Below are 11,488 nucleotides of genomic sequence, written 5' to 3'. Positions count from 1 at the left end.
AAAGAAATGATTAAGTTTTGTATCATCCGTAACTTGATTCATCTTCACAATATTTTTGAATTATTGAATATATTAATTTGAATCATTATTTGGTCAAAATTTTGAATATAAAATAATATGCTATAATTTATTAAATAATACTATAATATCTAATATTATTGATACATTGACTATCAAAATCAATGTGTGTGGAATATTAATTAGACTTATTTTTTTTAATACTTGTGGCCCAATAATTGGTTTTCTTACTATGCATATATTTAATACATTGTCATATGGTAATTGCTTATAGTATGTAAAAATTAATTAAAACATATAATATGTTCATAAATCTTAATGTATATAATGTCATGTTTATATCTTCATATTCATAACTTTAGCTCAAAATTGGTGTGTAGATTGATTTTCAAGTATTCTAATATTATGCCAAACTTCACCTTGTTCCAACTATTAGATCTTCAAATTTCATAAAAATTCTACAAGACCTCAAATTACCAACTTTTAATACCCTTTTATATCAAAAAACCAAATATCTCGCAACTATACTATTAGATTAATAAAAAAAATTATGCACACTTAGTACGTTCAATCAACCAAATACTTTCAAGTTTTAAACCATATATGAAATACCAATTACACAAATTAGTCAAGAAGACTAGCCCTAATTGTATTATATAAATTTAAATTTACCAATATAAATTTTAATTTTAAATAATAATTAAAAAGTCATTCCAAATCCTATGAAGACAAGCCTTATGTCTTTCAAAAAATCTTGAAGCTAGCTCTTCAACTCCAGTTGCTGATCTCCAAATTACTCCATACTTTGTCCTAGGTGGCCGTTTTAGTAGTTTGAGGTGTAATTTTGATCCTATTCTACAAATGGTCAACTCCCACATATCAATTTAATCTATTCTAGGAACTTATTAGCCTAATTGTACCTTCAACATAACCTTAGTATTAACCATATTAAAAATACATATCTCTTTCATTCTATTTTCACTAATTTATGGCCTTTCTAAGACATTAAAAGAATTTCTATATCTTAGAAACATAAAATTACTAACCAATATTTAATCTATTAGCAATTAAGACAAGAAAATAAACTAAGTGGTTTTTATAAAAGCCTTATTTAAATATCTTAAATTATTCTTGAACCAAGATTATTAAATGTTAATTAAAATTTTATTTTTAATTATATTTTTACCATATAGTTGTATTATAAGACAATGTCTTAGGATCAAATGGTTCAAATAGACTTATTTCATTAGCTTTGCTATAATTGCAAACTTAGTCATAATTGACATTTTGAAATATACTCAAGACAAATTAATTTGATTTAATCATAGGAATGAACATTTATTACAATAGAAGATTTTTATTGCAAGGTTCTTAGGGACTAGGTTTGAAAGTCTCCCCATTGCAACTTACTCAACTAAGATAGATTATAATGGGCATAATTTGTCAAATACAATTACAATTTGATCATTTACTTAACAAAAATTTAATATATAGCTTTCTATATATGACTACTATTGCATAGCATCTTATCAAAAACACAATTATTATACAATAGTTGATTATTGAGTGAGGCATTCAAACATCAAAGAGAGTTTATCCCTTATAATAGACTTAACTATATTATCTAGTTTTTTTTAATATTGACCATTTTATCTTATTATTATTGTAATTTGCTAATTTCAATCTTTGTCACCATAAATTACAAATATATTATGATTGGTCATCTATTAGATGTTTGTGGCTTATAAATCTTCACACTAATAGACTAACAAAATAAGTAAATTAAGTATTGAAATAGTATTTGAGATATACTATTAATTACTATTAAGATGATTAAAAAAAATTACTATTAAAAAATATGAGATCTATCAATAAACATCAATTGGTAGAAATATTAAATATCTAGATTTTATTTAATTAAATATAAAATATTAATATTAGCGAGTATTTTTGATGATTTGAATATTCATTAGAATTTAACAATATTTATAAGATACAAGAGTCTTATTAGAGAAAAAATTATAAAAATAGAGTCTCAATAAGTCTTAGAAGCAATTATTTTAGTTATATTATTATTTATATTATTAATTATATTATTAATTATATTATTAATTATATTATTAATTATATTATTAATTATATTATTAATTATATTATTAATTATATTAATTATTTTAATATTTATTTATTTATTATTAGGTATTAAAGATTAATTATTAAATCAAAAATCTACATTGGTCTCCTATTTAAATATTTATATATATATAGATTAATTATTAAAAATCTATAAATATTAATCAATAGTTAAAAGAAGTATGAAAAAAAACCTCATGTTTTTTTAATTATTTAAGATTTTTAGTAGATTTAAATTAATTTTATTACTATAAAAAATAACTAGATTAGAAAAAAAAATATTTTATATTAAAATTATAAAAATATTATAATAATTTTTATAATTTATTTAGAATTTTTTAGGAATATTTGGAAAAAAATTCAAGATTTTGATAAAATTGAGTTTTTACCACCTTGGGAGTTATTATGAAGAAATTGAGCAAGATTTAAAGGCCATATAAAGTGTTAGACTAATTAGATATTTTTAAATAATATAGTAAAGTAAAAAAAATGCAAAAATATTAATTTTTCTAATAGAAAATAGGAAGACCAATAGTTAGTTTAGTTCTTGTAGGAAGAGAGGTGCACAAGTCCCATATAGGTTGTAGCACCTTAAATATAGTTAGGAAGATAAGACTAAAGCTTCATCGCATCTCTTAACAATCTTTATATACTACATGTGAGCCTTGGTGAGGCTTGAACTCTTAATCTATAAGCGAGTTATCTTGGAAGCAAAATATTTTTACTTAATTTTTTTATTTTTTATTTTTTATCTTTAAATCTTTATAAATTATTGGATATATATATATATATATATATATATATATATATATATATATATATATATTTAAATCTTTACGGTAATATAAATTATAATTTTTTATTGGATAAAAATCTAGAGAACAAATTGTGACTAAGTTTTAGAATGTGTATTTGTTTGAATACATTTTCTTTACTTATTTTATATTTGTTCATTTTTTTCTTGTTATTTGCTTGTTTCACTTTATACTACAAATTATAAGTAAGTCTTAATTAAGGCTATCTAATAATTTAAATTGAAGGATAAATTTTATGCTCACAATAGAATTTATTCATAATAATATAATATATTGTTTTACTCAACAATCACATTTTTATGCTAATTATGATTATCATTCATAATTTGATTTTTTTGATTTTTTAAAATTTTAAAATATTGTGGTAAAAGATTTTATAAATTATGTATTAAAATTACTTGCAATTATGAAGACACAATTAAATGAAGCTCAAGAACAATAAAAGGTCAATGTAAATATCTTTTGTAACAAATAACATCAATTTCATATTAGCAATAAGGTATAATTAATTATTTATAATATTAATACTAGTTATTTTTGCAAAGAATTGAATTATTATAAATTTAAATAATTTTTTAATTATAAATAAATCAATCTAGTTTTATATTAATTATATCTACTAAAATATATAAAGATCTATCATGTGCTCTATGTGTCCTTTCTTAAGCCATACTCAATAGATATATTGAAAAGAAAATAAATATCATTTTTTTTATATTGGAGTAGATAATAATCAAGAATTTGAAGTAGAAGAAGTCTTGGATTTAAAGGTGCACCAAAATAAACTAAAATATCTTGTACATTGGTGGAAATATGATATTAATAATGTATATGGGAGCCATCAAAGAACCTTCTAAATGTAGCAAAAAAGATGGATGTTTTTTTATTACCAACCTCCATTAAAATCAAAATAAAGAATTAAATTTTTTTTAATTATAAAGCATACAAATTTTAATTGAGATTTTATTTTATCTTCTACTCTTACTTGTATTATTTTTTATATTTTTGATATTAAAATGATAGAGAATCAATAATGAGTAGATTTAATTTAAAAGCTATTATTTGCTAAGTTACCAAATAAGGCATTAAGATTGTCTTAACTTTCAAGACAATGTAATAGAAATGAAGATCTTCACAAACAATGTATTCTTTTTTGAATAAATGGCAAGATATAATGCATTTGATATAACAACCTTGAAAGAGACTTTTAATGTTTGGTGGTATTATTGAAAGTAGAAACTACTCTCAATGGTATGTAAAATATTTTGTTTGAAATAATTTATAAGGACATCATAATAATCAAATAATAGGGTGGTCTTTCCACCTTAATATGAGATACTATGGATATTTGAGAAAACTTATCAATCACTTTCAAAAAAAAAAAAAATTAAAAAAAAAAAAAAAAAAAAAAAAAAACACAATATGTAGTAAATATAATTTGGTGCATCTTAGACTTCTTCAATATGAAATTACTACTCCTTGTAGAACTTATCTTTAAGAAGAATAATGTCACCAATATAATCAACATTTACAATTATTTAGATAAGTACAATTAGATAAAAATAAATAACAATAGATCAGGTTTAGGGTTTAAGATATTTATTTTTATCTAATTCTATCCTAATTTCTAAACCCTATATCTGGTTTTTACTTTTCTATTCTTTAACAATAGCCATTCTAGTTTTTTCTTGAATATATAAACTTAGTTATTTCTTTTGTCATCTATTTATGACATATGCCTCACTTGTTTATTTTTATTTTTTGAATTCTTCTCCTTGATAGACCATGGATTATTAAAATCTAAGTGTCAATAATGTTAAAAAGATAATGATTCAAAGAACACTTCCTAATGATATTATTATTTTTTAAATATCATAAAAGATTTAAATAAAATTAAATATGATAAATTTAAGGAGTTAATCTTGCACCAAAAATCAGCATTTTTTAAACTAATATTATGTTAAAAACCATAAGTTAATTTTGAGAATATTTTTAAAATGTAATATTCTTTTCTATAGTCTTTTTGGCTTCTACTAGAGGGAGACGACCCGAAAAAGACGGAACGAACGGAGCCTGATGATGCAAGGAGCATCTTGTTCAGTAGCTGCGAAGCACGGACACCGAGGATAGGGGAGAGGGGCAATGAGAAGACTTCTCCCCCTATCCCTTTCAAAGCCATACAGGTATAGCAATTGGTGCTGACTGGCATTGGCAATAGATCGCAAGCCACTCAGCTGATCATCCCCTGGTTTGGGCTTTAGCAGCTGCATTGTGGTCTTGTGTTTGCATAGCCACGATTTATCTACGCCTGGTCATCTTGGAAGCTGCAATCGAGCTCCATGTCGTCTCTGGTAGTCATTCCGTACCCCACGTTGCGCCTGCGCACCTCCGTCCACCCTAGGACTTACCTTATCAATCGCATGCCCTCCTTCAGCGCGGGTTTCCATGCACAGCACACTAATTTGGGTTTAAGCAGGAGGTTGTGTTGTGCCAGGGCCTCTATCCTCTTCTCGGACATTGGAGGTACGCACCCCGATTCTTTCTCATCGTACCCCACTCTCGCCTGCCAGTTCATGTTTTCATCCCAGGCCAATTGCAGACTGGGTTGAGTTTTCTGTGTTGCGTATGTGCTGCAGACAGCAGTGAGCATGAGGAGAGCTGTGGAATGGTGGATATGGGCCGTTACCAATGTGGAGACTCTGATTTTGATGGGTAATTTCCCATCTCAATAATTGCACATGCCCATGAAAATTTGCTTAGGAATGAAAATTGCTGCATTGGTTTCTGTCTACTGTGTTGTGAGAGTTTGTGTCCCTTGTAATTTACGCAGTTCAGCGGACAATTGATTTTGCTACTGCAGAGTGTTCCGAGATGGGTGCAAGGACTGCCAGACAGAGTCTACATTCTCCAGAAGACTGGTTATGCACACGCCACTAGTACTATTAGGCTTTGGGGGTGCGCAACAGGGTGCTTGTGTAGAGCAGTCGTCGAGCAGTCCATCTATAACCAAGACAGTGTTCATGGATGTAGCCATTGAAGGGCAGCCAGTAGGTAAAATCCTTATTGGCTTGTACGGTGACACCGTCCCCATCGGAGCTCAAAGATTTGCAGAGCTCGCAGTTGGAAAGCGAGGCATTGGATACAAACGCAAGGAGTTTTCCAAAATCGTGAAGAATTACATTCAAAACGTGGGAGTGAGGAGCTTCAGTCTGACCGGGGGATCTGAAGACGCAGCCAAGTTTACAGGAGGCGACACGTCCGATCTCTTAGTTGACGAAATGGTGCGGCTAGAAGAACAGAATCGGCGACCGAAGCATGTCAGGGGTTCTGTCTCGCTTGTAGCTCTTGATCCCACGAGACCTCCTCCGAAATCAAAACTTGTTGCTAGGGACGGAACTTTAGTAATGATCGAAGAGCAGGTACGCCCCCCTCCAAATGGCACGGAATTCATGATCACTACAGGAGATGCTCCAGAGCTTGATCAGACCAACACAGTAGTAGGGCAGGTCATTCAAGGCATGGACGTTGTTGACCGCATCCACAATGTGAAGGTTGTCAACGAGAATACGAGCAGCCCTTACTTTCAGTAGGGCATCCCTCCCCCTCCAGCATCTCACTTGAGCATCTTTCTAGGACTCGTGTCGTGCCTGTTTCACATTTTCTTGACGGATATCCCAATTGTGAAGCAATCATGAATAATACCTAACAGAGCCATCTCTTGGCTGTGTTGATTACAGAGTGGCAAAGCTGATCGGAGATTCTCGAGCTGTCGTTGCAGAGAAAGGCTTCAACAGACCTTATGAAAAAGTGCTGATATCTAAATGTGGGGAGCTCAGGTGATCTACTAAAACCCGCAACAGTTACCAGCCTCCAATATTTTTTTTGGTCTTAAAGCTGGTTTGAAAGCATATTCCTGTGATTTTCACTCCATGTAGTTTAAGTATCCTTTAGTCATTATTCTCGTCTACCTCATGTGACACAACAGAAGCTATGGTGCATTTAATGCCCTCTAATTTTATTTGAAAATCCTACTCCTGAAAGCGGTTTTCACAATCGTATCTATTACACCTATCAATAATAGCCTGTTTTACTTCGTAGTGATTACAAGCATGTGTTAGGATTAGTTGAAAATAACTAAACCAAATATATCAACTTCTGTTCACAAAAGGGATTTTGCACATGTACCTTTGCTGGTTGCACTGGAGTGGATATTGTACAAACCATCAATAGATTCTTGTCATGGTTATTTCTTTGACAATTAGCGTTGATTTTTTCCTAATTCACCATCTCAATCCTTGGGACTGCTGATTTTCCATGGACATTTCTGAGGAACGTAACAAATTATTCACTTCGCGTTGGTTGAGACCCTATTAATCTACTCAGTGTATTTTTCAAAGATATGCTTTTAACATTTATCTCCCAACTCAAGAAGCACAAACGAGGATTGATTTTCCCTACAGTTCTTTCGAACATTGCTAGTGTCTATAATGTCTCTTCAACAGACTCTAATGACATCACTGAGAAATTGGTCACAAAAAGAAAATTTTTGAAGCAGGTCTCAACCCCTAATCACCAACTGGTGATTGATTACAAAACACTACAAATCCCGTACAGCATAGAATACGTAGTGAAGAATGACAGGATAAGTACACACAAGCAATGTCTAACAAATTTAGAGTTAAAGATGCGCTTCACTTTTCTAAGTATCCTTCGCAAGTGTCCAGGCACCTTGCAGATAAACTCTGAAGTACTTAACCATATTTCATGAATTAAGAAACAAAGTGCTTACAAGCGGCCGGAAACATCAAGGCTTAAAATCTCGCTTGCTGCACGTCTGCCTGTGTCTATAGCAGCTTGCATGCAAGGATTCACACCTGGATGAGTAGCTTCCCCAGCAAAAAACACACGCTTCTGAAGAGGCTCTGCTAGTGCAAATCTTGCTCCGTGTGCGTTCAGAGAGGGATACGTATAACCCCCTCTCACAAACGACTCCTTTTCCCAGTTCACCACACATCCCCCTTGAAAAAAAGCAGATGCAGGCCTTGACCTGGGACATTGAACATATTCCCTAGGAATCAGCACGTGATCCCGAGTAAGGAAGTTGTGCAAATCTTTAGACCTATCTGGTATATCATTTAAAGGATCAACTTTTATGCCATGGCAATATCCACTACGATCATATTCTGCTTTCTGGGACACTTGGCCAAACATTTCATCCAGTTGCGACAATGATCTGCGTATAACTTCTGCTTCAGGAAGTCTTGATGCAGCTGCAGCAACCTCCCCAGCCATGAAGCCAACAACAATAAACTTTCCTAAGGGAGCTCTTCCATCTGTGTGGTTGGATGTTGATGGATATTGTGTGATCCAGATCTCTGGTAAAAAGCAGTTGGTGCAAACTACATCAAACATGTCTTCCGGCCAGAAACGATCTGAAAAAGCCATCAATACCTGCAGCGACAGAGACTTGGATGTCAGCAAGAAGCTACGAGGATCCAAATCGTTAACGTCGTGCTCTGCTGCACAAATAATCTGCGAAGGTAATACGCTGTGCATAAGAACATATTCATTCCTAGCATAAGCACTTTGAATAAACATTTCCCGTAGTTGTCTCCGTAACATTTGAGCTGGTAGAGAAGAAATTTTTTCTTACCTTGACACAATTATTCATGCCAATAGACTGAATTGCATCCAGCTTGGCTTTAGGCAGAGGGGGGTTAAACGTGATAACTCCATGTTGCAAAATAGTCTGTCAAATTAATCTACATGTCAAATCAGCAGCCAAATCACTTGGTACAAAATACAGCTGACATTTGAAACCAAAATGACCAACATAAATACTGTTCGTAAATGAGGATGTCCTAAAGATGTGTGTTACCACTGGGACTGCCAAGATTGCATAATCTGCTGTTACGATTAGGCCATCAGAACTATGCAACTTTACTCCATGAGTCCCATACTGTACACGTTGTACGGCCCAGTCCAAGTGCACCTGTTACACCACAGCAAGAATCTTACAGCACGACGGTAGTGTATTACCAAAAACACCTCCAATGTTAATCATTTCACTTACATAAAATTCACGAATGGTTTCCTCTACTTTAAAATAACCCCCTGATGCTGGTCAATGAGAGGATGCAATGCAGGCATTTGGCAGTACTTAATCGTATACTCGGATTAGTCCCATACAATAAATTAATCAGAAGAGTCAGGAATACGCAGGGAAAATAGAGTGATACCTGAAGACCTTTTGCGATGAAGTCAACGACAGAAGACATAGGGCGGTCAAGGATGAGATAGGTGTCCCCGTATATCCAATTTTGGGCCTCTTGGATGCACTCACGCACACCAAGCTGCTTCAAGGAGCATCCAAAATCATTCGCATAAATTGCTGCACATTGATACTGGTCACCCTAAGCTTGTTACACAATGAAATGAAAAAACCAAGCCTCCATGCCAACTCAGAGGAGTTTTTTTCAAATTCAGTAAAACTATACACCTGTTCTATTATCTACTAGACGAAGCAAGCTTACAATAGGATCCCTTCGACTTGGACTGTGAAGCATCAAATAACATTCTCGATGAACTAGAGATAGAGAGAAAAATATTCCAATGACAAGAAGCGTGTAAAAACAAGAAACGCAACTGTCACATACACACAGAAACTTGAATAAGAAACACAAAGTAAACTACTTACATTCAGCAAGCTGATAAACGGAATTATTGGTCCCTCGACGATGAAGATATTCAGCCATTGATATGTCAGGAGCATCTGGATCTTCGAAAGCTAATTCTTGGAATAATTTGTGGGCATGCTGTATATCTTCATGCTTCTCAGCTTCATCACTACAGAGCATGCGGCGCTCGTTTCCCAGATAGTATCGGTCTGGTGCAGACTATGTCAAGGATGAAATTCTTTTGATACGAGAGAAGCCACTGCATTTGAAAAACAAAGCCATCATCCAAACCCACGACCTTTCACAGATAGTTTTAAATGCCATCGTGTTGCAATACATACGATGAAGCCTCTGATTCATTTAGGGATAAAATCTGTGAACTCAAATAGCCCTTGATGGACTTTGTACACGTGATTGACCATGTTTGACCAACGTCAATCAACCATGTCGTAACCCAGACCTGAGGTTACGAACACATGAACACAGGCGAGAGCAGTGCAACAGACAACAATGAGAAGAAAGGAAACTATTTGATACATAATTATCCAGCTTGTAAACTATCAATCGAATATGAAGTTGTCGACACTGAGAACGAAATGTAAAACCAACAGATGAAGACAACGATAAACAGGATATGATAAGGGAGCTCTCGCATTTGGCACTTCATCCGATCGGCGATATCTTTGAAAGATGAGTTCATGGTGCCGTGGATAAATTCAGGCCCAACCTACATCATCACGCGACAGAAAATAACAAAGAGTTGATAATATTGCCACATGCGAGCCAAATTTCAGATGGAAAGAGCCGAGAGGCTTGTCTCTTCATTCACACAGGAACCCCTGTTAAAATCCCTCAGGTTCAAATAACCCCAAATAACAGTCGATCCAGCACAACTGTAAAACATTCGCAATCGACGGACCCAACGAAAGGCATTGCCGTTACACATTTTTGATATCACAGAAATGCTTTAAAGTACAACAAAAGTTGCGCCAATTGCACTACATTGCATTGACGTGACAGAATAAACCGCGAACAAAAATAAGAAATTAAGTCGTTTCTCGTTCAAACTGCATCAATTTACCGCCACAAAACCAACCGAAACGTGTAACACTCAGAAAATCCAAGGAAACCCCACATTCAACACCCACCTCAACAGGCCATGGTACAAGACCGGTGATATGTTTGATTCTGCCGCCGAGCGAAGTGCCGGCCTCCAGAATTAGCACGGCTTGAGTGTCCGTGAGACTGTAATGATCAGCCAGCATGCGGGCGGCAGCAAGGCCGGCCAAGCCTCCGCCCACCACCACTACTCGATAGTGATGCGAAGAGTGCGCCTGGTGGTTTGCCATACACGCCATAACGTTGCAAGACAATCTGAACACCCAGCATGCACGGTCATATTCCGAAACCCACAGATCCGCTGTGCACCAAGTCCCACATTTCAGGAGAGGACATGTTCAGCTCGCCATTAGTTGATTGTTACCAAGTGTTTTTTAGGTTTCCCGATGTTGTCAAGAAGCTAGAAATTGGGGTAATTGAAGGTTTACCAGGACATGCCACATTGTAGTAACAATTTTAAACCCTAAACCCTTGTTGACAATCTTTACGGTGTTATTAGAATGCCATATTTACAACAGCGGCCATTAGTTTCTACTCTTACAAAACCCATGATTCAACAATGAATCTTTCAAATACAAGTCCCTACGGCATGCACTATTCATTTGTCATTCCTTTTTACATTGAACTTTAAATTTTTATTACACAAAATTAAAAAATCATTCATTTAAATTTAAGAAACAATATTCATTGCAACTGTAATTATATATATATATATATATATATGAG

The 11,488-nt window shown here is 33.6% G+C and overlaps 3 protein-coding genes across 4 annotated transcripts; 1 reads left to right on the top strand and 2 right to left on the bottom strand.

The window, feature by feature from the left end:
* The first annotated feature begins 5,244 nt into the window (after positions 1-5,244).
* On the top strand, positions 5,245-7,245 carry LOC112293731 (peptidyl-prolyl cis-trans isomerase CYP26-2, chloroplastic). The gene is made up of 4 exons (XM_024543502.3): positions 5,245-5,489; positions 5,603-5,678; positions 5,827-6,552; positions 6,704-7,245. Exons 1-4 carry the CDS (start codon positions 5,306-5,308, stop codon positions 6,804-6,806), a joined length of 1,089 nt encoding a protein of 362 aa, XP_024399270.1. The 5' UTR covers positions 5,245-5,305; the 3' UTR covers positions 6,807-7,245.
* Positions 7,246-7,714: 469 nt separating this feature from the next.
* On the bottom strand, positions 7,715-9,960 carry LOC112293730 (uncharacterized). Of its 2 annotated transcripts, none has more exons than XM_024543501.3 (5): positions 9,664-9,960; positions 9,206-9,357; positions 8,845-8,958; positions 8,620-8,715; positions 7,715-8,417 (listed from the first exon to the last, which is right to left on the bottom strand). In XM_024543501.3, the coding sequence occupies exons 1-5, from the start codon at positions 9,821-9,823 to the stop codon at positions 7,752-7,754; spliced, it is 1,188 nt and encodes a 395-aa protein (XP_024399269.2). In that variant the 5' UTR covers positions 9,824-9,960; the 3' UTR covers positions 7,715-7,751. The 2 variants fall into 2 exon arrangements, with proteins under 2 accessions (XP_024399269.2, XP_090112764.1); XM_090256638.1 differs by having other exon boundaries at positions 9,206-9,370; positions 9,664-9,946.
* Positions 9,961-10,048: 88 nt separating this feature from the next.
* LOC149987584 (uncharacterized) lies at positions 10,049-11,123 on the bottom strand. Its single transcript, XM_090256639.1, has 2 exons — positions 10,792-11,123; positions 10,049-10,370 (listed from the first exon to the last, which is right to left on the bottom strand). The coding sequence occupies exons 1-2, from the start codon at positions 10,999-11,001 to the stop codon at positions 10,185-10,187; spliced, it is 396 nt and encodes a 131-aa protein (XP_090112765.1). The 5' UTR covers positions 11,002-11,123; the 3' UTR covers positions 10,049-10,184.
* Between the last annotated feature and the right edge of the window lie 365 nt (positions 11,124-11,488).

The sequence above is a fragment of the Physcomitrium patens genome, chromosome 16 (assembly GCF_059467195.1).
Source record: "Physcomitrium patens ecotype Gransden chromosome 16, ASM5946719v1, whole genome shotgun sequence".
NCBI lineage: Eukaryota > Viridiplantae > Streptophyta > Bryopsida > Funariales > Funariaceae > Physcomitrium > Physcomitrium patens.
The sequence above is the reverse complement of the archived record's forward strand: the minus strand, read 5'-3'. Positions and strand labels throughout refer to the sequence as shown.